Raw genomic sequence first — 26,082 nt, 5'->3', positions numbered from 1 at the left:
TCAGGAGTCGACTCCAGCCACTCTAGTTGGGGCGGAGGATGGGGGGGAGGGGAGATGGGGGGCGACACTTCTGTACAAAATAAACATGGGTCGTTTCCATTGACAACAATGCTATCATGTTGTGACTGTGACTTTTAGGAGTTTATCTTTATATTTATTGATCACTTTCGGATTGTTGGGGGTTGTTTTTTTGGCCTGAAGCATAAAGATTTGTTAAGTACTACTGTTTTAAAAAGTCAAAGGACCTACCGTTGTCCTTGGAGGGTCATTAGTGGTAATTGTTTAACGGAAGACATTAAACATGTCTGCATTCAGAAGATAATTTAATATCCATATAAAAGAATTTGGAATAATCTGGAACGATAATATTGGGGAGGGCAGAAGGAAATATTTAGATAGGGATTCTGTCCAACCTGTGTTTTATACTGTGTGTAATCTTCGTAAGGTAAAAGGGCGTCAATGTAAATAAGAGAAACTAAAAAAAAATCCGTTAAAATACAAAGAAGGAGAAATACCCTCATTGCTTACTTAATTTTTTACTGCAGTAAACTAGTTTTCAATTAGCTTCAGACAGTACGGAAATATTTTCTCACAAATATTTTCTAAAAACAACATATTTTGTTTTAGTGTGAGGGTGTTATAATAATTTGTGTGAGAACATTTTTTTTTCATTGTAAAAGATTCGTATAGCACTTAAGGTGTTTCCCAGCTGGGTAAAAGTAGGAATAGTATCCACTTATCTAAAAGTTACAAGAAATCTTTATTACGCGTGCTAACTCTTTACATAACGTACTGTTGTAAATTTGACCCCGTAAAAACAGTAATAATATAATCTTGACAATATTCCAGACAATAATAATCTGTGCGCCTGGGAAAACTATACTTTAATAACTTTCATGCCACCAACATTTCCCTTTTTGTGTCAGGCTGGCTTAATTGGCACGCATTCCCAGGCATGTATTTCCTGTCCATTTTCCCCCAGTTTTTGGTGGAAGGAGGTTGGATTTAGGATGGAGGTCCTGCGAGTCACATGGACTCAAGTTTTTGATTAATGTCCAAATGCCTGGGTTGCTCAGTTTAAACAGGCAAGTGTAGGAAACCCGGTCTGCCTCACATCTTTTTTTCCCATTCAAGAAATCTTTTTACGTCTGTTTGTTTTTATTCCCAATTTCATTTTTTTTTAAAATCAGGAACCTAATTCAAGATTTGTTTACGGCTTCTGTAAAACTTATCCAGTTGTAACCATGTAACATTGAGACGATTGTTTTTTCAGGAAATAAAACTGGAATAAAGTTAAAGGACGCAGCTGCCTACTCGGGAACACTTGAATAATTATTAGCACAATGACTGAAGAAGGAAAATCAGAACACAGAGGTGAAAGCGGGAAAGATTTGGAAAAACAGCTCCGTTTGCGAGTCTGCGTTTTAAATGAACTTTTGAAGACGGAGAGGGATTACGTTGGTACACTGGAGTTCCTCTCGGTGAGTTTAAAACGTTTATAATATGAATGGCAGAGTTGCATTGCTTTGTAATCTTTGCTATCTCTCGACTGGGAAAACTTGCAAACAACAAGACTACTTAACATGCATGGGACTCGCAGGCAAGTAGCAGAGCTTTGCGGCGCACTTCAGCGTCTAAATCGTGCATTGCCTGTCAATTCATGTATACATCAAGGTATCTGCATGTCTTGAATCAGAACATCTCCTTCTGCTACGGCATATTAGCGCTTCTAAACGGACAAAGGGGGTTTTCTAGTACCATATTCTGTATCATTGTTTCATATTCGTTTTCCGTTCAGCATCTTTTGGAGTCCTGTGACAGTTCTTCTGGGAATCAACAGTTTAAGCTGTTGTTTTTAACTTGCCTCTTGTGTGTCGCTTAAACACCCATTGCATTTTTCTGCTCATTGGATTAAAAAGCTCGGAGACTGCGGATGGTAGTACTATATTTGTGCGTGTGTGATCCTGGCGGTGGGGTGTTAAATTGTTATAAATTGTAATTTTAATTCAGAATTGAGAAGGGTACTGCGATTGCCTTTTCACGTTGCGATTCATTTCCGCTGCTTATTTTTTTTGTCAAAACCAGAATTCAATCGAATTAAAAACCTTTAAACAGCCATTGTTTTAAAATCATGAAAAAAATAACATAATGCACAGTACTGTATGTGGTGCAGTGTGTCGTTCTGGTGAGAAACTATTTTACATTGATGTTACAGAGCTTTACTGAACCTAAACCAGGAAAACTAAAGACATCTTAAGAATCATTGTTCATTTTCTTTGTATATAAAGCCTCTGCACACAATATCATTGAGAAAAATAACATTTGATTGTTTTGGAGTTTACAAGTCTACTATTATCGGCAAGTTTGAAAAAGAACTCCAACATGTTATCTTTTAACCAAAAATACATTTAATATTGGGGAAAAAATACAAATGACAAAAATTACAAATACAGTACGCAAGAATGTCACAAAAGATCCTTACAAACAAAATGAAACCTTTGGCCCCCTCTAGCTCATTTGGTAGCTATGTGGTGGGAGGATCTCACCCAGACATTTCTTAAAAGAAGCCAGGTTATTGGCATCAACAACATTGAAGGGTAGCTTGCTCCAGACTCCCACAACCCCATGTGTAAAACTGTTCTTAATTTTAAAAACACTCTCCTGCGGTTTCCAATTTTGTCTTCAGTTTTGTGTTAGGCTGTTGATTCTGAAGAATCGAAGTGGGTTCACTTTGTCAAAACCCTTTAGGATTTTGTACACGGATACTTGAAGGGAGTCCCCTTGTAGTCTTCTCTCTTTCATACTAAAAGGACTCAGGTCTTTTAGTCTGTCAGTAGGACATTCTTTTATGCCCCCAAAGTGAGTCTTCTGTGGAGTGATGATAGAGTAGAAACATCTTTTTTGTAACATGGTGACCAAAAGCCCCCATCCACCCATTCTTCCATTTTCGAACTGCTTTCACCATGTTTGGGTCGCAGGGAGGCTGGTAAGCAGCAGGCCCGAGGCAGGAAACACCCTGGATGGGACGCCAGTCCCTCGCAGGGCCGTCACACACAGACACAAACACAGACACGCTCACACACTCACAGCAGGGCCATTAAGCCACCAGCATGCCTCTGCACTGTGAGAGGAAATAGGAACACCCAGAGGGAACCCATGCAGACATGGAGAGAACATACAAACTCTACGCAGCCCAGGTCTGCGGCTGAACCCAGAGCCCCAGCGGCCAGAGGAAGCAAAGCTAACCCCCGCACCACCATGCCACCCCAAAAGTCATACACTGTATTTTAAATTCAGTTTTACTAACACATTGTCCAATTTTAACACCACATCCTTTGATTCATTTCTGCACATCCTTTTACATTCTGTTTTCCTTTGTTATTGCTTCCTCATATTGTCTAGAAGACTAAAACTATGTCAATATAAATATCTAAGGGTTCTCAAAGCACACCATTTCCCAGATTCTCTCTGTAGTTCATGTTTGTGCTCCTTACATAAAATAATCGGCACTTGTCTGCATTATAGTAGACTGTAGACTATAGTAGTCTGTATCATCTGCCAGGTGTTCACCCAGTACCACATCTTACTGTGATGCAGTAAGATGTTCCTTACTTTGAGTGAAAGTTTTGGGTCTGTGCAAATTCATAGAGTTGCACTGTACCAGATTCCACTACCATGTATCGATCTGATTCTCACATCCTGTTAATTGTATAGTCTGATTTTACACCACTGTAGTGCATCTCTTAGGCTGCTAACATTACATCATGCCAGTGTATGATGGCTGTGACAGTGCACTTAATCCACACAGTGCACCCAGGTTGTGCGTGAATGGCCTGACCAGTGAGGCAGGGTAGATCTCAGGAATGTTCACAGGATTAAATACATCTGCATACCCTCAAGGTGAACTTCATTAAGATAAGCATTATCGCAATTGTTTGTCTTTCTCGGTGGAGTCCTTGCCTGAACTATTAGTGATATGAATGAAACAGCATCCTGTGAAACTCCTTTGAGCATATGTTAGGCTGACAGTGCTATACTATTCAGGACACAGAATGATGTAAAAAGTATCAGAATCAAATGTTCTAATAAAAGCCTGTCATAAAACACACTCAGCCCCACATGAAAGGTGTTTGAAAAAATTATCCTCAATTTTTAGGATTATCATACATGACAAAGCAAAGCTTATGTTCTTGTTATGAAAGACTTTTGATGTTTTGCATCCAATCATAAGATGTTTAAGGGTAATTGTATTTATTTTCTTTCACACAGTCAGTACCAAAGAAATTTAGCTTTGACTGTGACCAGAACACCTGTGATTGAGCTTTTGCCAAAATACTAAATAACATGTAAATTTCTCATCCAGAGAAGTCATAGGTGGAGACAAAATTAAAAACACTTGTGCTGGTTGGCACTGGCTCATTAATAACTGACTGCTTAATGAGTACAATTAATTGCTTTCAACTTTACAATCTTTCTTAAATTAACAAGTGACCTAAGGCATATTGAAAAGTGAAATTAAATCTTTCTTGGCTTATAGTCTGAGAAAATGTTTAAATGTCACGACCAAGTAATAAAAAATGTGTTTAATGACCTGAACTGATATAACAGTTTGTTTTAGTCAGCACATTATTGTGAAAGTATCAGATTTAAGCAAATTAGCATGTGCATTAAAATAATGGTGGCATTGCTGCTGTTACATTATGTTTTGTATATGGAGCTGTACAGTATGTGTAACAGCTGTTACAATGCTTATGTTTTGTATGTGTAGCTGGATCATCAAAATTTTAGGGATTAGAATTCCTATGACCTAAACTAACCAGAGTAACAAGACTCTATGTGTCACAAAGCGTCTTTCAGGACCCTACGCAGACGGCATAATCCGGAGTGGCATGAGAGACTCGGGGAAAAAAGACTAGGATCGGGGCTGGAAGAACAGGGGGGCGTGTCCGAGGTGCGCCGGTGCTCGGGGGGGGCGTGGTCCAGGCAAACAAGTCCGAAGGGGGATCTGTAAGAATATCCAAGTGTGAGCAAAACTCCAGAGCGGGATAATCCAAGATGAACAAGACAGGAGTTAAAAGCCGGAGCAGGATCTGGCGAAGGGTCGGGGAAATAAAAAGGGTAACGGGGCCGGGTGCTCCCAGTGCCGGACCCAGGTGGTCAGGACGCTGGGGAAAAGGCCTGCCTTTGGACAACCCGGAAAATAGGCAAACCTTGTGGCGTCCATCTTCCAGAGCTGAGCCCGGAACAGTGGGAGCGTCTGGCTTTTAAAGGGGAGACTGGAACAGGAGGCAGGTGCAGGAGATCAGGTAAAATGCGAAAGAGCCGGAGCACCCTTAAGGGGGAGGAATCAGAATCATTACACTATGTGTCTGGTAAATTCATATTTTATTCTGCACATACCTATATTGGGTGAGATGGTAAGTGCAGGTCATAATGTCCTCATCAGATTATATTGTACGGGGATTAGAAACAGTAATGCATGTCTGAAGTGATGAGGGATGCCTGAGGTTGGCATTCATGGAATGTTGGTAAAAGTCTGGGCCACCAGTTTCGGGGAAAAGTAACTGAGAGCATCTCAGACACACAGTGTGGGAATAAAGTCCTTGAACCTTGAGGTAATGTGGTTTGTTACAGCTGAATATGTCTTCTACCCAGAGAAGACTTGGTTCAGCCGCTCTTTCACAAAGCAGACCATTAAATATCAGAATCAGATCATTGTGTGTCTTGGTATTTATGACTAATCAGACGAAGACATGGAGATGCATGCTGCTTGCATCACAGTGTCACCGCTGCAGCGCCGATGGGTCTAATGATTCTGTCAGGGGCAGCACAGTGGCCTGGTGGTTAGTATTGTAGCCTCACGGCTCGGTGATCCTGGGTTGGATTCCAGTCTGGTGCATCTCTGGTCACCCCTGTGATAGACCGGTGTCCTGCAGAGGATGTAGTCCCACCTTGTGTCCTGTGCCTGGACAAATAGGCTCTGGCTGAACACGTCTCTCTGCGGATTAAGTGTTTATGAAAAATGATGCAATTAACCCAAATCGCTGAATAAACCCTGAATCTGTACCGAAAAAGGTTGCAGGCAGCCTTACCAGGAATAAGTGGCTCTGATGATGGATGAATGGATGTCTTTGTCACCTGGTAAGGTCCAGAGTTTGTCCTAAATCTCCTTGTAATTGCGCAGGAGTGTTACTCCCAGGTACTACAGTTAGGACAGTGGAAATAGGATTGGTATGTCTGTCAGTGTTTTAGGTCACTGGGGCAAACGGTGCTTCCCAGACCACACGCATATGGACATACCATACTTGAAACCTCAGCAACAGATGGTTCCAATGCAGACAGGTATTGAGAAACGGTCCCGTTCTGACTAATCCCAGTCTTGTAGCCTAGCAACCCTGATGTAATTCACTGAAATGTCACCATTAACACAGAACTCTGTTGTGTGTGAATCCTGGGGTGCTACACACATCTCTGTGGAAAGGACAGACTCTTCCCCTGGTGGGAGTGGGTCTTTATTTACAGTTCTCCAGTACATGTATTCTGGCAAAAAAATCTCAAGTGACGGCTTTTATATGTTTTTGTTTGTTGCCTGCTAAAAAACATTGTGATCACATCAGTTCAGAATACCAGCTATGTGATCAATGAACCTCTCCCACAACTATCTATTGTATCGTATAAAGCATTCTAAAAGTGATAATTAATTTTTAAACTTCTACTTATTTTCCTCAGGGTATGTCACAACAAAACAAAGTAGGTCATTATTACAGTGGTAATTTAACACATTGAAAATGAAGGGCATCAATCTCATTTCTTGAGCTTATGAAGCAAATGAAAGTCAGAAACGACTTACATTTTTAACATTTTCTTTCATTTTTTTGCATTTCAAGAGTAGCTTAGAATTATAGCGTTTACTAATTTACAGTTCGGAGTATAGAAGTCTTTCCTACACTTTACCCCATAATGTCTTACTATAGTAGCTGGAGTGATGAAACATTTTTCAATCGTTCACTTCAGAGGGCGGCAAAGCATTACCTGATTGTTTGTTCTATTTTTCCATTATAACAGAACTTATAATATTGTGTAAATAATAATGTGAACCATGGGGGAGAGTTTCAAAACTTGAATCCAACAATCTGGATATACAGTACAGTATTGTAGTGCATCCAGCTTTCATGTCAATCTTTTTTTTTAATTGCACAACCGTGTTACCAGCCCAGAAGACTCCCTATTCTACGTTTCAGTATCTTTTTAGGATCAGAAAGCCTGAAACTAGCGCTGGAGCATATCGGATGTGTACATTTGTTCAGCAGAACATCTCTGTTTTGATGTTTTGAGAGGGAGCTGTCCAGGGGGGTTGTAGGAATGACGGTCTGACCCAGACAATAGGCTCCCCTGATGTGATATGGATGCAAAAGGTGACTGAAGAAGGATGTGACGTGAAAGCAGCGTTCGGTGCCTATTTATGTAAACTATATTTCCTGCCGAAGGAATTCCTGAGAGGCTGGGAAAAATAGCAAACAATGGTCAGCCGAAGGCTTGACTTGCATTCTCTAGCAACGAGTGTACCAGTATAACCGCACAGCCCCCCCCCCCCCCCCAGGACCTGCATTTGTAACACGGAAACTTCCAGGTTGTTTATTTTTAATATCACTTGGCATAATTATATCAAATGGCATAATTCACTTAATATCAAGTGAATTATGCCATTTATTCTGTGAATTGCAAAACGGTAACTACCGTATCATGTAACATGAGCTGTGGGCGTTGTGCTGCAAGTGTTTCTCGTTTTCCTGAAAGAAAAACATGTCTTTAGAGTTTCAATTAGTCGGAAAGGAAATGTCTCTTCCAAAGGTCTGCAGATATTGTGGAATCACTGATTATTATACGTGGCTATTGTTTAGCATGTTCCTCCTTCATAACTATTTATTGTAAGTGAACACAATGCAGGAAAAAATATTTTCTTCCCCTTGAAATATATTATAATTAATACCCTTGCTTAGTTGCAACAGTGAATTTATATAATTAGTGTGTTTGCACAATTAACAGCAGATACTCTTCCTTAATTAACAGCTTGCGTTTCTTCCATGTGAGAATGTGGCTCTGTTTTTGCTCAGTATACTTACCTATACTGTAGAAAACATGGCCAAGCCTAGAACAGCTGTTTTTGTTTTTGTTTCTAAATCAGTTTCTTCAAGTTTAATATGTTCTAATAGTTGTACAAAAGACCAAGTTGGCCTGGATAACCCTCACATACTGAGTATTGCCAACCCAAAACAATGACTACTTACAGTATGGACAACAGCAATATTGGACAACAGCATGTGATTGTAGAAACAGTGACTGGAATTCTCTTAAAGTGAATGCTAAGACATTTGCAGGGGAGTATTGATTTAATCCATATAATATGCAATCTTTCATCTGGTTGCAAACAAATGCAGAGCTCATTTACTTGAGTACACTGTACTGCATGGAAGCCCCCTTGAATTTCCAAGGACTTGCATTATAGCCACATAAAGTAAAGATTCTCAGGACAATGATAATAGGTGTTCAATATTAATTGACTTGATGAATGACAAATTGGCATTACATACTGTAATTTCTCCTTTTTGGGTTTTTTATTCTTTTGAAATTCAATATGTTTTTTTTTTTGTTTTTCTACTGTATGAAAGCTCTCTTCTCTGTATAACAGCCATAGATGCGACATTTGCTTTAATGCTTTCATTAACTTTACAAAGGAGTTCACAATTTTGAATATTGAACATCGCATTTTGAAAAAAAAAAGGACCCAGTCCTGAAAACCTAAAATGATCAAGTGATATTCTGCAAGACAGCTTTCTTTTGTGAAGTTTAGTGCTGTGACTATGGTTTTGAGATGCTTTTGTTGTTTTCAGGCTGTATGCTATACCACAGCTGTTATAGTGTGGCAACTGCCCTGGTCTCTTTGAGACTCATTTCTACAGCAGAACTACTGCTTCAGAGACTGCAGTTTCTGAATTTTCTGTCTGACATATTGATTGAGAAACATAAGTAGGCCTGAGAGGTTTCATTTTTCCAGCACAGACAAGCATGAATGAAATCAGGCAATAAACCCAATCCTTCTTTATCATTCACAACCATTTTTCTCTTTCCCCATCAGGAGTTAAACCATATACTCTGTGGACTGCCAAAGAAGACAAATTAGTGGGGCATCAAAAATTGTAGGGCATCTGCCTTTAAATGTTCATTTCTCTGAATAAAAACAATTTAATTCACTGTCTACTGATGAATTTGTCCCCTCTTAGTAATGAAATATGATGCATTGGTTTCTCATGCAGGGCTGTAGGAAATGTGAAGGTACCAGGTTCATTTCTGCAGTTACTCAAGGCAATCTGTTATATCTGCAGACTGTTATATCTTTTTCTTGTAGTGCGTTAGGTTCAGTGGTGTGATTTCAAAACTCTGGGCTGTGCCCAGGAATTAGAATAAGTAAGACTTAGATGAGTACTCTCATAGATTAAATGAAACAGATTTTCCAAAATGTGTTTTTGAGATTTACTGTATATGTTGGCTAGCATTGAGGCACAACTGTCTCTCATTAAAATAGTAATTTCACGTGATTACATTATTGGACTAACCTGGCATCAGCAGTGTGGTTAAATAAATCTTCTAGGAACCTCAATCCCATTAATTGAATTTAAGCATTGTATTGCTCTATGTTAAAATTGGGCTTCTATTTTAAGCTCAACAGAATGAAAACTTAACCCATTTTTGTAATATTGCAGTTCTATTTGCTGTAAATAAAACCAGTAAGATAGCTTATGAAATATATTTGTGTTTGTAAATGAAACACACATTGACTTATATGAAACTGTTGTACAACCTCCATTAAAGATTCATTGTTGATTTTCCTACCCTTTTGAACACGAGTTTTACAATGCAGCTTGAAATTCTTCACTGAAAGCCTAGAATGGCACTTTTACATTGTACAATTTTTTGTTGTCTGTGCTTAAAATACAATGCCAAAAATTGTAAAAGAATCTAAGTGTTATCCAGGTACACCTCAGTTCTTAGAGCAGGCCCACGCTATCAGGATTTCGGAGAAAAAGCAAGTGGAACAATGCCCTTCCTGACTCTGAATGCCAGAGGGAACAGAAGCTGTATAAGTTCCGTCCATTATTCAAAATACTTTGTTGACAAGAAGCTTTTTTCCTCTAGTATGTGGAATGTAATTAAGATTCCAATCTCACTAATCAGTGCACTGCTTTTTCCATTGTAAGTATTTCTCATGTAGACAAACATTTTAATTAATCAGGCTGTGCATCTTTGTCTCATATTTCATATAAGTCTTCATATTTTTTTTTGCTTTACTTCCCTAAGCTTTCGTATAAGTCAGTTTTGGTCCACTGTCTTCAAAAATAATATACTGGATAGGTCTTTAATCCCAGTGCCACTTTTGGAAAACAAAGACTGTTTAGTTGTAAACAGCACTAGAGAAGTGTCTTTTAGAGTGGCTATGAACTCTCACACCCACTTTTACCAGACAGATGCGAAATGAAGGCATCTGACATTTTCACAGAGTCTTCTTTTTTAATAAAGAAAGATTATTATGATAGTTTGTCCATCATGAATAAAAGATGAATGAAAGCTAGATAAACATACACCTCTGTGTCACATTACAACCATTCATTAGCAGAGAGCCGCTGTTCCCGGTAAGAGTTAGGGCAACCTGTCATGGAAACACAGGGTGCAAAGCAGTACTCTACTGTCGAGGGATATACTGTATTACAGTACACTAGTATATTACAGTACACACAGAGGGTGATTTACAGACATTACAACATAAGAATGGTTACTAAGAAACAGGCCTGTTTGGTAGTTACTTGATATAAGGATCTAATCTAGCTGATTCTTGAAAGAAACCAATACAATGGCTTCAACAGCATGGTTGGGAGACTTGTTCCATACTGCCTCAACCCTTTGGGTAAGGATGTCCCACCTGGCTTCGATTTTTAAATCACATCCATGTAGTTTTAACTTTTTTAATATTGATTCTCAAAGAATCTGCTAGGACAGCTTTGTAAATGCCTTTATTTTATTTATTTTAGCACTTGTATCAGGTCATCTTACAGTGTTCTCTGTTCAAGACTAAAAAGCTTGATTTCCTTCACCCTGTCAGTGCAGGACAGTAGTGTTTACACTATAATTAAGGTTTTTACTACCTGCATGCAAAACCTTGCACTTATCTACATTAAACATCATTGACTATGAGTTTGCACAGTAATAATTTCAATTAAATGGTTTTGAAAATCTTCTATATAGTGTTTGCTATCCTCTGTACTTTGGTATCATCTCCAAACCTGAGAAGATTTATTAATTTTTGCTTTGCAGATAAATGAATAGAAACATAAAAAATTTGCAGAAGCAAGGTTTTTAGATAAACATACTCTTATCAAGATGAAGTGTGCACTGATTTATAGTTGGGACCAGGACAGAAATACTGCAACCTGTAATTTACTTAATTTTTTCCATGTGTGTTGTTTGTGAAGTTATAAACTTCTGCACAAAATCAAAGATTCTTTTATTGTTTTTTTTCCGATTACTGGATTTATTTCAGTGGATTTCTGTTTTGGGTTTATAGCCTTTGACCAAAGATAACTGCTTTTCACAGTGATGTCTTAATGTTTTAAGTAAATGATGGGGTGTTATCTGTTAATCACAGTTCTTCATGCATTTTCTAAAACTCTATCTTATCTTTGTTTTCCTTCACTTAGTACTTAGTACTTAGTACTTAGTACTTAGTACTTAGTACTTAGTACTTAATACTTAATACTTAATACTTAATACTTAGTACTTAGTACTTAGTACTTAGTACTTAGTACTTAGTACTTAATACTTAATACTTAATACTTAATACTTAATACTTAATACTTAATACTTAATACTTAGTACTTAGTACTTAGTACTTAGTACTTAGTACTTGACTTAAAGCTTCACTTAAAACTTTAAAGACATATTTAAATTTCACATTGTAAAAGCTATTGTCATATTCTTGCATTTCCCTAAAATGGAGAATGGAAAATACGAAGACAACTGCTGGATTTATATAAGGATAAACAGGGCAAGGTGAGAAAGCCCAATATTATATCAGTTTCCGCCTGGCCTGTTTTGGAGCTATTTTCTTGTGGCCTCTTTGATTGAAACAGATGGAAGTCTGTTGTTTTCTTGTTTGTATTGCTCGCCCTGGTCAAGTCATATATGCCTCACAACCTCTGGCTCGTCAATAATAATTTTTCATCTGTCTTTGCTCAGATGCGTGTTTGTCACACCTGGACAAACTTGCACCTAATAGCTGCCAGCTATTTATAGCAACAAACTTTGATGATGATGCTAATTTCATTGACCAGTAAAGTTAATTTTGCCAAATTGCTTTATGATGGCTGATTAGGATTTTAAGTTACGAATAGATATATTTATTTCTGCTATGATTAGGCAGAAGGGATAGTACTGCCGATCTAGAAAAGTAGTTACTGTTAATAATTAATACTCATTAAATAATTAAAAGGGACTCAGAGTTTTGTAGATATATATTTATTGATCCCGTGATTGCATAATGTTGTAGTGCTGTAGCAGACAGAACTGAATTAAAAGCATCTGACCTATTGTAGACCTTCAGTGGAATCTGTAGGTTTTGCAGAGACTGTCCTAAACAAATGCCTTCCATTGATCATGTGTGGTTGAAAGTCCCGTTAATCCTTCTGTGACCCCTGTTAAAGCCTTTGTAGTGACCTTTTGGCTGACCCTGCACAGGGTGGTTCCTAACACCTCATCAGTCTGGTCAAACATTCAGCCAAATGTATATGTCGGAAATGAGTCTCTGTAAAATCCTCCTGTATAGTTAACCTCCCAAAGCAAGATTTTTAGTGCCATTATTATTAAAAGTGAGATTCAGTACCTTCAAAATATAAAATTGGAAGCTAAGAATGTGTCACTAACATGTACACTCAGCTATTTCGATAGTTTTATTTAAATCTGCTCAATTTTTGTAATCAGTATGTTTTGAAAGCGATCTGAGGCAGTATTTTAGTAACTTTAGTAACTAAAGTGCTTAACAGGCCTGAACCACAATTCTGTGTTACCATATTTCTTGTTTTTCTGAGCTGCAAGTGTGCAGAATAATTTGAAGGTTTATGTTTCACAGACACTTTGTAATTTGGGGGAAAATAAAATGAAAAGTTTTTCTCTGTCTGCATTTGGAGATTTTTGGTATGCATTTAAAAGCGTGCCTGAAATGATTTCATGTACAAACAATATTTTTTGGTGTCCAAATGTAAAATGATATTAATTATACTGTACTACAGTAAGGTACGCATTATAGTCACAGTGAATGAGAAAACAAGAAGACCTGGATCTTTTTTGAAGAGCTAAACTGTAATTCCACACACTTTAATTGTGTAAGTGCTAAATTGGTGATGATGAAAAATTCAAAAGTTAAAAGAGATGCCTCCCTTTTCACTGCATGTAGTTTTTAAATGGAAGTTCTGGAAGAGGTTAGGCTCTAATTTAGCTCACTTCAGCTTTCTTCTGTATAAGGATCTCATCTGCTAAGAACCCTTTGTAGCATCCTTAGTAGGATCCTCCCCCCTCCCCATCTTCATCCTTGGAGTGGCTCCCTGGCTCATTCCTCGTTAATCGAGGCCAGGAGGGGTGCTGTTAGCCTTGACCCTACTTACCGACTTCCATTTCCTCAGCCAGTTGAGTTACACACCAAAACAACTTCCTATACGCTAACACTAGAAACTATGTCAGCTCATTGCATTACTTATGTTTTGAACAAACTACTGAAATAAAGCCTGCACTTTAAAGTCTGCTTTAAAGCTGTGAGCCTCATGTTATTTGTTTCTATTTTCTACATGATAAACTTTGTGCTTTTCCCCCCACTATCATTGGAATCAGGTAGCTGCATGTACAGTATTAGTATTCTTATACTGTAATACTTGAAGCCATGAGTGGTAAATTATCTTCGTCCAGTAAGTGCCTTTGCTTTTGTTTCAATGTGCATTTGTCACAAAGATTTCCTTCCTTCCTGAACCTGCCCTTCTTTACATTGTACTCGGGGTTTCCTGTGCAGTTTGCTGTGCCTGGTTACACTCTCTCCCCTCTCTGCCAAAAATCCTTGGAGACGTTGTGAGGGTCCTTGGTGGCACTGTGGCTAACGCCAGCCGTGGAATGGTTTTCCATAAAGAAGGAAAAGTGATGGTTAAATTAAAAGTATGATTTGATTTTTTGATAACAGCTTATTTGTCATAATGCTTATTTGTGAATTACCTGACAAATTTAAACGTTGTTCAGTGAAGCACATTTAATGGTTTTGATTTTATCTGAAATGTTAACCCTTGACTCTGCTAATTTATCCTATGGAACCGGGCATGGTTGGTGTATGTTTAACATGGTTAACGTGGCACTGGGCCTGTCACAGTAGGTAACATCACACCCTAGGAGCACAGAATTCTCCCAAGGAAGGAGACCCAGTCTTGTGATGTTGCAGAGTTAGCTGCTGTATAGGATGAGGCGCTGTCACAGCTTGGTTGTGATCCAGTCCCAGGCAGAGCAGAGCCCGTCACACTTGAGCCTGTCATGTTGTCACAACCCCACGGGACACCTGACAGTATTGAATTTCTCTGTGATGGGAGACCAGCCTTTTTACTTAGCAGGATTCACCGTCAGTAGGAGACGCAGGGCTGAGAGCATGTTGTAAATCTGTTCATTGCCTGTGCTTTGCTGTGATGCCTAAGAGCTGTGGCTCACAGAAATTGAAGTTGTGTGTTAGTTCAGTGCATTCAGCATTCAGAAATTTATGCTGGGTCTCATTCAAAATGTACTGAAAACTAGATTTTGGTGGCAAAACAGCAGGGGTGAAAACAATGACCTTTTTCCCAAATATGGGCATAATAGAAAACCTCAAATGTTCTGAGATACTGTATATACAGAAGGGTTATAAAGAGGATGCAGAAACTAAACAGTGAACAAAGAGGGGTGAATGACTGTGAAATCTGCGGTGGAATGGGGATTTTTTTTATCAGACTCATGCCAGCTGCCACGTCACATGCAGAGTAGTGTGACAAGTGTCTCTGCACAAGGGCCTAGTGTTTGAGCTGGCATGGTATCTGGTAGCATGTGGAGCTGTGGTGCTCAATGTACTGTCTACCAGGATTTTAATCCATCTGTTCATAGGTGTTTGTGTCACTTTGAAAAAGATTAAATTCTGTATTTTTAGGTTGACAATTCTTTTTAGATTTACATCCTCTGAATTTGACATTTTTCAGCCATACAGCTTGAAAACTGTCCTTTCGGGCTTTGAAGCTTTCGAGTTCCTTGTCTAGCGTGAAGTGTCCTCTGTTAAGCACATTTGAATGTCATTCTACCCAACTAGAATCCAAGGTGGTTTGAATGGACCCAACAAGAACAGCAGGAGTGGAGAAGTAGGATTGCTCAAATAAACACAGGGACACGTGAAAAGAGCTTAAAACTTGAAACTGAACTGACAGTTATTGTGTGAAAAGGATGGCATTTCTTAAGGAGAGTTAAGGAATTGCTTAGGAGGAGCGTTCCTTTCCAACTGTTCTACACAAGTTGGGCAGATTTCTAAAAACCAATGATTATTCTTAATCTTTGAATACTCTTCTTAGTATTAATTAACCTTCTTATCACTTCCTTTGAAGCCACACTAGCTGTCACCTTCTTTACAAGAAGATATAATTCATAGTCGATGGTCTTCAAGAACTTAGCTGTTGGAGGTTTCCACAATCATGTTGTAAATGTTAGGTTGAGGAAGTAGTAAAGGGCAGCTAGTTTTCATCGTTTCAATTCATGGAATTTTCTTCTCAGCCTTGAAAAATGAAACCGATACTTGGCCTTCGGTTGTTTGAATGCAATGGCTGAACAAGTTCTTGAACATTGGTTCTAGTACAGTAGTTCGAACTCCGTTTAAGTATTTGCAAAAACATAGAACACATGTAGCGCGGCTAGTTTGGGCACGGTGACGTCAGTGCCCTCCCTGCGTGTAGCAGGGACCTCAGCCGCCTGGGGTGGGGCAGGTCTCCTTTAGCTCACTCGGCTGGTTCCCTGTTGCGTTACGCTAGAGACCCGGGCTCGTGCCCAGGCATTGCGGGACGGAGCGGCGAGGGCACAAGCCCACGTGGAGCAGCGACGGTCACACACACACATGCGTTATCTTCTACATAAGAAGACAAAATATTTAACAATAGTTGATTGTGCTCCTGTCATTATTAGTTACATCATCAATAAAGATGAGTGAGGCTGTTCCAGAAGAGGCTCCAGTGTGTATGTAAAGAGCATAAGATCACTTTATTGGCTATATACTGTACAATTTCTTGTATTAGGAATTTGTGATATTATCTTATCATGGTTCACAGATGATGTTTCTTTAGACACCTTCATTTCCTTTCTTTCTCAATACTTAATCTTTCCATCACATTGGTAAGGGTTTATATTTTAAAAAAAATCATCTTCTGTCATGTTTGTAGCAAATTGTAATCTTTTCTGTTCTTGGTGCTAAGAGGTTTACATCTTGTGGTATAGTCATTGTATTGCAGTCCTAGTGTTCTGTGAAATGTGGATCTTGACTCCTTCATGCATGCAAAATGGAGGTTGTTGGCAACAACAGTGACACTTTTAGGGTTTTACTTGTCAGAGCTGATAACTTTTCTGTCATCAGCTGCAGATGTTTTTCTTCACTGACCCAGTCTTGGCTGACTGGTAATTATAACCGTGTTTTCTTCTTCAGCTTTTCTAAGCTGTTGATTTTGGTATGCCCAATTTTCTGTGTCATGGTTATTTTTTTTCTTTTTTGTTTTTCTGATGGCTTTTCTTTAACAGAAAGTTATTAGGTTTTCATTTGCCTTTCAACTGCAGACACTGAAGCCCAAGCGAGACAGGTTAATAGGATGTTCGCAGTTTTTTTTGTGAGTGCTAAATCACTCAACAACAAATACCTGAACAACCAGAAAGTTCACAAACGCACAAGTGTAAAACATCATTAAAATAACATGTCAGGCAATTGTACCAATACATTTTCTCCTATAATTTTCTTCAGAAAGTCAACACTATCAATTTGTTTAATTTACCCAAGAGTTGGGCTAGCTGAGTGGTATGCAAACTAACCGGAGAGGCTGTGGTTGAGTGGGACACGCTGCCTGTCAAGCTCGTGGTTGTGTAGGCGGGAAAGTCAAACAAAACACTGTCCAGGGCACCAAGGGGAATACAAGATCATTTTTGGAGTTCACCCAAGCGAGGGTCACATCCGGCGCATCTTAGTAGCGCAGCACAGACGGACAGTCCGAAGGTGTTGAGAAGGGAACAGGCAGGGCCCTAACCAAGGAAACATCTAGAGAGTCACTGACACCGGGGGGGAATCAGGGAGCAAGTCTAGACAGGGGGTCTAGACCGGCCCAGGCGCAGGTCAGGAAATACAGGAACTAGAGAACACATATTAAGAGACAGAATCTTGAGGAGACTTGCTACACAAAACTGTGCCCCAGAGCGCCAAAAAAGTTTGACCTGACCTGAAGAAGCCTGCTCCCTTGATGGCGGAGTGGTGGAAGAAGGTGCACAGGAGATCAGGTTTTCTGTCTGATTACGTGTCCATGGTAACCGTCGTTGATAGAAGAGTGGAGGTGTGGCCAGTTACCATGGTAACGTCAGACCGCCTCCGCAGTGATGGATCAAAGGCAGATATAGGGCGGTACCTTGCAAACTCAGCCCCCAAAATCTACCTAATTATTTAAAACACCAGACTCTAATTATTCACTTAATTGAGGCTATGAAGCTAGGGATTCACTTACTTTTCCATGTCCCCTATACCTTAATTACTCTTTGTTTGTTTAATTCAGACATACATTGTTTTTCAAGTGACATGGAATTGATTACTATAAACCACTGCATACTGTATTTGCATGACGATGGGTGTTGATTCAAGAAGGCTATCATAGTAAATTGATGAGATTTCCATATTTATCCTTGGGGTCCATAGAGCTTTTTTTTCGGCACTGTAGCTCTGTATTTGAATCATGATTGATGACTTGAAATTCTCGTGAGGAACCGAGGAGAAAGGGGGGGCCAAACAAATATGGGAGTTGTGGGATGTGGAGCCAGTAGAAGAGGAGAGCCACAGCCGGATCATCAGCTAGAACGAGCGCTTGGTTCCTCAATGTTAACTAGGCAGGAGTCGTACCAGGGTCCCGCGCTGTTCTCAAGGACGGTGAGTCAGGAGCACCTTTTATTCATAGATACGATGGTGGCACCAATCCAGTGACTCACCTTAGAAGTGTCCTTTCATAGCAGCTTTTAATTGAAATTAATACAAAGACATGAAAACTCTAATAAAATACTTTTCTTAATTTACCTTAATATCCAGTTTTATCTTGCAATAATAGACAAACATTGTGCACTGTTTAAAAGAAGCTAATATCCAAGAGGTCTACCATCCCCATGGTCTAGCTAGCCTCTAGTGTTAATGCCAGCATTAACCTAGTTGAAACTTAGAATTTTCATTTGCATTATAATTCAGGATTTTTTGGGGTATTGTTTCATAGGTGTAGATTTCTAGTTCATGGCCTGGGATATCTCATTGGTTTGAATTAGATCACTTTATTGACCATTTACAATTTCTTGCTCTCCAATATACAACTTGCTCTCCATGAGACACACAGACAGGGAGAGAAGCTGGGGGTCAGAGCGCAGGGTCAGCCATTTGTACGGCGCCCCTGGAGCAGTTGGGGTTAAGGGCCTTGCTCAGGGGCCCAACGGAGTAGGCCGCGGAATACGAACTGGCAACCTTCCAGCCACAGGCGCAGATCTTTATCCACAGAGCCACTGCACCACCCATTAATTGTCAAGATAAATGTTAATAATCCATAAACTCAGAGTTGTAGTTGTTGTAGCAGAAACTCATGTTGATCATCGTTTTGATAGTTGAAGCTATCAAAACAGATATGAAAGATTATACTAAAATTGCAAATTAGTAGATGTGGGCCTGTTTATAATGAATGTAGTGTCAAAGATATGGCCAAATCTTGTCTGCCAGGCCATGACAACAATCACTTTGAAAAGGAGAGCTAACTAAATCAACATCATACATTAAAATGACATCTTTTCAGTTTCAACACAGCAATTGATTTATATTTTAATATTTAAGAGGATATTGAGCTGCATGAAGCTGCCTGATGTTTATCTGTGTGGATGAAAATGAAGACAGGAAAAAGAGAAAACAAGGATTTGTTGGACATTCCAGTGCAATTCAAGCCACCCTTTATGGTAAAAAGTAACAATATTGCCCTCAGTGATGTGAACTACAGTGTTTTTGGATAGCTTAGAGATTCGCACAGCTCAATATATTACAATGACTTCTAGTGTCTGTCTGCATGCTGCATGATATATTTAGAACGGAAGAATTAAGTACATGAAGGCAGATAGAGTTTTTTCAATCAAAGAAGATATTAAAAAGCCTTGCGTTCTGTTTTTAATAAAAACCTTAAAGCATCCTGATGTGGAGCCAGTATTTCCATCTGCAGAGGAGTTTAGCTTGTCCCAAGGCAGCAAGTTAACATTCTTTGTTGTATTTATAGGGCATATATCCTGTGCACAGTCTGACTTTACATTGTTAAGTAGTTGACAAAAGCTGAGAATTGTCCTTGTGGTGTCATTGCTTGTTAAAAATGGTTGGCTGCTTTCTGCGGTGTATATATGTACAGTATATGTATCCCTTTCAGTCTGCTTTTATTTTGCAGTTGTACTAGTCACAGAAAAGCCTTCATAAATGCTTTAAAAATAGGGAGGAACATTATACACTTAAATAACGTAGTAGTTGTTCTCTGTCTATCATCCCTTACATTTTATGAGAAGTGCAAGATTTTATGTTTGTGAAGTCAATCACTGAAAAAAAAGGTTTTCAAAATATACTTTTTATTAAAAAAAAGATTGCTAGAATTGGAGCATGAAGGGAACAGCACCCTATGACATATCTCATTGCTGCTTTGTTAGGTCTTGGTCTTAGGTGTTGGAGCTCTGACTTTCTGGGAGATGTTTCGGTCTCTGACAACAACATGATTCAGGGCATCTTCCTTTTTGTAAAATGTCAGGCAAAGAGTGAAATCAATAGCTTGGCTGAGACTTTTATCCAAAATGACATTACCTCCATACCCATTTATACAATGGGGTAGTTAGCTGGAGAAATTTTGGTTAAAGTACCTTGCTCAAGGGTACAACAGCAGTATCCCTGCTTGAACTTAAAACTACAACTGTTCAGTTACAAATTCTGAATCCTAACCACTGTTCCACACTACTGCCTTTTATGAAAAGAAACCAGGTCTAGATCACAAAAGCTACTATGTTTCTTGCTATAGTGCATACATTACTCATCACTAACTTCACTAAACACCAAGGAAGTACTAAAAAAGCTAAAAACACAATACACCCAATACGACTTGCCTTTTTAATTCTAAGGTCACTTCAGCGTCTGTTTCTAATGCACATATACTTTTCCAACAATCTACAGGGCTGAATCTGTATCTTAGTTTTCTTTTTAAACTTTTGGAAATAACATTTAATCTCTTTACTGTTTTTCTAATGTCTTGTTCAGTGTTCACCTCTGGTCTAGCTTACATAAAGCACTGTGCTTAATTAAAATGTCCTGACCTGACTCTAGACACAAATCCCACTGAGAGCTACAGTACGTACAGTAGGAGCTTTCCTTCACTGAACCTTGTGAAAACGTCACAACATAAGAAGACCTTATTATGTATTGTATTGGTAGAAAATAAGATATAGTGTTTTTTTTAATACTTGAACACAAGCAAGGCTACAACCAAAAGCATAAGGCTACAACCTTTTGACCCATAAGGTCCATTTGGTAGTTAGTAATGTATTGATCCAAGGATCTCATCCAGTTGTTAAAGGAAGCCAAAGTTTCAGCTTCCACCACATGGCTGGATAGATTGTTCACTGCTCCCTCAACACTTTGGGTGTTGAAGACGTTTTAAATACACTTCCATGTAGTTTCCAATTGAGTCCTTTGGTTTATTGTTCCACAGTTCATTTTGAAGATATCCATTGGTTTGCCTACCTTTATGGCACTGAGAATTCCTCAGGTCCCCTCATAGTCTTCTCTGTTCAAGACTGAAGCAATGAGCAAGGTACCTGGATATATCTGGTTGTTCATCTCTGGACTGATATCATGGCTGCAAGATCTTTTTTTGTAAGAAAGTGACCAAAATTGTACACAGTATTCTAAATGAGGTCTTACTAGTATATTGTACAATTTTAACATAACCCCTTGAGTTAGGTTTTCGGCTTATAACACTATGCACTAACACTTTGTTTGACTTCTATTGCTTCCTTGCATTGTTTATAAGATGTAAAAGATGTGTCAACATAAATACCTTCCTTTCATTTTTTTCCAGGATCAGTGTTTCCTGTTTTGTATCTACAATATATAGTACAGAAGGTTTCTGTTTTAAGGCACTCCACAATATGTGTTGTTTTGCACTAAAGTCATTGATAAATCCAAATGCTTAATGTAAAATTTCTCTGCACTTGTGTATTTTTTTAAAGAAGGCACCAAAGGCCAACAATGTTTTGAAAAAATATTTTGGAGAGAAAAATCTAACATAAAAATTATTCCTTCTGTACACAATGCTGTTGCACATGACTTTGTGAGATAATAAATCCTGATGCTCTGAACATTAACTTTGAGTTGATTCAACCAATTCTATTTGACCAACAATCAAATGACATTTGTTGGTTGAGACCAAAATTTGTAAGGAGTTGGTGATGCTAGCTATTTCTCTTTATGGTTTTTTTTATGGGTTATACAGTAGGTACAATAAATGTATATGCGTGTGTCTGAACTGAATGTTGGGAATGTATCTCAAGCTAATTACATATTTTTTGTGGATATTAATTCCCCTTTCTGGGATATAAGTTGCATTATTTAGGAAAATAAACTGGACTTGTAACAGGACCCTATGTGCTCTGTATTTGGCAGCTAAAAGTGAAACACGCACTTAGTCTAACTTAAGGTTTAACTAACCTGACTCTATTCCATTCATTCTTATGGGAAAAGCCTCCTGCTTTTAAGCCGCACGGGCAAAGCTGCCGCTCTTACAGTCCCAAAACCTGCATATTTGCTTTATTCTTATAAGGAAAATTCCCTGTACGGTATATATCGTTTCTCTAGAAGTTGTGACTTTCTCGGCCCTTTCCCTGATGTAAATTGGGGGACATTTGCAGTCCTTTTTTGCTGCCTACACATATGCCTCAATTGTCTACATTAAATGTCGTCTGTTAGGTTTTTTACCTAGTCTTGAATTTGAGCTAAATCTAGTTCCCTGTTTTGGATCCTAGCCATCTGCACCCTGACTACTTTACTAAGTATACCAGGAACTTGATCATTAATGTAAATCAGGAACAGCACTCATCCTAGTATAGATCCCTGTGGTACCCCACTAAATACCTTATCTGTACTGTTTTGTGTTTCATTAATCGGTTCCATTAATCAAGTCTAAATGCAGATGTTTACCTGACCAGAAATCATTCTTGTTCTTTTTTTTTCTTTGAACTCTTTCTTAGGCTAGAATATCCTTTGTGTTGTGTGTTGACTGATACTGAGCACAGTATTATCTTCCTATTGTTCTGTAAAACTCGATGATTCTGTTGCTTACCCTTAATGGTTTTGTAGAGGAAGTGGAGGAATTTACATAAAAACCATGATCCCTTTTATATGTAGCTTTCTGCATTTCCACATCACCCATGTGGTATGTACTAAGTGTCTGCCTGCCACCGAAGTGGATCACTTTGCACTGAAAGCTTTTAAGTCTTTTTGCAACTCCCTTGCTGTGATTTCTGTGTTTGCCACTCCCCACATTTTTGTATCATCTGCAAATATAACTAGTTTGCTAACTATGTCAGAATTTACATCGAGGTTATAGATCAGGAAGAGCAAAGAGCCGAAAATTGACTCCTGTGGCATACCACTGCTTCTATCTGCTCAATTAGAAGTTGTGTCACTTAAGATGACTTGCTGTTTCCTGTTTGTTAAGCAGTTCTTGATCTATGTACATACATCAAGTTTTTATAAGGTTTGTTATAAGGTTTTTTTTCAGAAGCTTTCTAGTAGACAAAAATATCATGTCATATGGTTTAATTTTGTCTACTGTCCTTGTTGCCTGTTTAAAAACTTATACTGTAGTATGTTAGAACTGTCCTTCCTTGACAGAAGTATAACTTATTTGTCTATAGTTATATATACAATATTACTGTGTTTTTCTGTTAACATATTTTGAAATGGTGCTGTTTCAGTTATATAGCTGGGATTTCAGCTGGAATAAAAGCCAGCATAGGTCTCCTGAACCAGGGTCTCCCGGCCCAGAGCTGGATCCCTTTAAAGTGCTTTTTTGTCTCTTTTGACTTTATTAAGGTATGTTTTCCTGTGCATGAGAAGACCGTGGTTGTAGTTTGTCTGTCAATCACATGGGAGCACAGCAGTGAATGTGACCTGAATGTGACATCTTCCTTTAAGATAGAAAAAAACTTCTCAAAATGCGACAGCCGTATAGCAGTGCTTCCCAAAACTGGGCTGACAACAAAGATCAAGTTTAAAAAGCATGGATCTGGAGCTTAGAGTAGTTCTTTCCAGAATTGATCCAAGTATGAAAAGGTTCCATTCCAAGAATCAAGATCACATCTCACTGCTTTTTTGAATTCAGGACAAAAAAGTAAATCGCATATTTTTCATTTAAACTGTTATCTATATTTCATTTTGAAATAAATGTTGTATCTGTGCTGATTATTTTTCAAAATAATTCCTAAAATTCCAACATGATCTACCAGTCTTAGATATAATGTTATACAGAGGATAATCTTTGTTTCAAAGTGATATTAACTGGCAAGAGGCTTTTGATACAACACACAGTGAAAAATATTTATATAACGTTTTTAATGTTTAATCAATATTGAAATTAATTTTCAATCCAGCTGCTGACAGGGTATTCAAAGCATGTTACATTTTGAATCCACATTTTTAAAGTTTAGTTGTTATTTAATAATTATTTGATTAACATAAATGAGCTCGAGTTATGTCTGTTTTGTAAGACTACAGTATGTTACTGGGTAAATTATTTAGTAAATTATTTAGAATTGATCAATCTAAATAGAAAATAATTCATACTAAAATCCAGCTATGTTAAAAACAGTCCTCTTCAGACTAAAAATAGATTGCTTCAAGTGTAAGTTTGGACACAATTTTTTCCACATGGAATTCCGAAGACGTTCCAGATGCAGACTCAGATGATTAAAACAAATGCAAGGCTAATCTTTGTACTTGGGTTCTTCTCAGCTTCCAGAGTATGCAAGTGGTCTGTGTAGCTTTTGTAAACTACCGTATAATGAATAGCATCTTTCCTTTTGGCAGATAAATCTGAATTGTATCTGTTTAGGATTAGCAGAATTCCCAAACCTGGATGAAGATATTTAATATGTTCATAGAAATCAAGAGTGTATTTATCTACCTTGCAGTTTTTGAAGAGCAGGAACCCCAGCCCTGTTAGGGATGAAGGTTGTTTATCTCGGTCTGGACGCCTTAGTCTCAGGAGACAACTGCATTTTCTGTTTGCCAAGTAATATGAACTCCTGTACAGTGTGTTATTGTTTCCCACCAGTGAATAGATAAAGATTTAATGCATGAGGCAGGCAGGCAAGCTTCCGATCATTATGACAGTGTGCCTCTACGGAAAAGATGTCAAAGAGTCCTGAATTACATAAGTGTACAGAACACAATGTCTTGCCCTGTTTGAGGAGAGCCTTCAAAATTATAGAAAAGCAGCCATCCCAACGTGGAACAGTGGAGAACAAAACTTATCATGTTAGTGAATGGCACTGGTTCTGTGTGAGGCTGGTCGGATTTTTATTAATGATTCCTCCCCTGCCTTTCCTCATTTTCCTATGGACAGAGGTGGGAAGCTGACAGACATTTCCCAGCAGCGTCAAATAAAGTTTACATTTTCTGACCACCAGAATGACATGTGGGGAGCAGATAAACATCTTCTTCCCCCCAAACACGTACAGTATGAGGATGATCTGTGACCAGCAAGAGGTAGTCTCTTAATGTGGAGGAGAACATTTATTATGTTGTTGAGAGTCAAGAGAGCCCTGGCCACCTAACTCCATCCAGCCCTCAGCGGCATGGAGTTAATTGTGCTCTGCCACTTGGGGAATCTCAGTCACAGAAGGCTAGTGACTTGAACCTGCAAACGTAGAGCTCTCTCTGGGCTCAGTCAAGCTCCTTTACTGGTTGAGCAATGTGGGAGACCCAGGCTTCTTGTTTTGCCTTACCTTTAGTACATTTAATATTTGCATGAACAAATATGTGTATTTTCCAGTCACAGGTTCAGTTTATCTACGTTTCTAGCCTATAATCACATCCCTTTGTGAACTAATAATTCAAATTCAGAAATTCACATTTTAGCAGTACTGTATATTTTTTTTTTAGTTAAGCCCTCTGTTGTGGATGTACCTGCACAGATAGTCGCATTGCCAGAGAAACCTCCATTTAATAATGGGATGTACCACTGAGATCTACAGTACAGTAATAATAATAATACCACTACTTTCCAGATGGACGATAAAAGTGAATATCATACTGTAGCATTCTCTGAGAATTTGTGTACTCAAGCTAGATCGTTCCTTATGTCTCTGCATTTAAAAGGAAACAGTAGTCCTCTAGAGTCAGCTGGGGGATGGTCATTACTAGTGGTGAAATATCCCAGTCCTTTGAGGCCCACACAGCACAGTCCAGCCCAATACAGTCATATTGTAGCGTATTCGCCTGGTGCTGCAGCCGAAGAGCACCTGGGTGGGGTACGTGGCGGGTAGCAGGACGGGCGTAGTAGTGGCCAGGGTGGGGACTAGGAAAGCCACTGACCAGTGCAGCTGACCCACTGCAAAACGGGTGTACAGAGTGGTGAGATCGCTCGGATTTGTGTATATAGTTCCCTGGTTTCGCACCCCTGTTATACTTGTACCCAATTGCCA

General features: G+C 38.7%; 1 protein-coding gene across 1 annotated transcript in view; it reads left to right on the top strand.

Moving 5' to 3' along the window:
• The first annotated feature begins 1,160 nt into the window (after positions 1-1,160).
• The window catches only part of prex2 (phosphatidylinositol-3,4,5-trisphosphate-dependent Rac exchange factor 2), a 155,281-nt gene continuing 130,359 nt past the window's right edge, over positions 1,161-26,082 (top strand). The window contains exon 1 of the mRNA XM_088918835.1: positions 1,161-1,481. Coding sequence (XP_088774961.1) covers positions 1,344-1,481 — 138 coding nt within the window. The 5' untranslated portion in view covers positions 1,161-1,343. The remainder of the gene's footprint in view (positions 1,482-26,082) is intronic.

This window comes from Atractosteus spatula, chromosome 6 (genome assembly GCF_055471065.1).
Source record: "Atractosteus spatula isolate fAtrSpa1 chromosome 6, fAtrSpa1.hap1, whole genome shotgun sequence".
In the NCBI taxonomy this organism is placed as follows: Eukaryota; Metazoa; Chordata; class Actinopteri; order Semionotiformes; family Lepisosteidae; genus Atractosteus; species Atractosteus spatula.
Note: the sequence above shows the minus strand (reverse complement) of the source record. Positions and strands in the feature narration are given on the sequence as shown.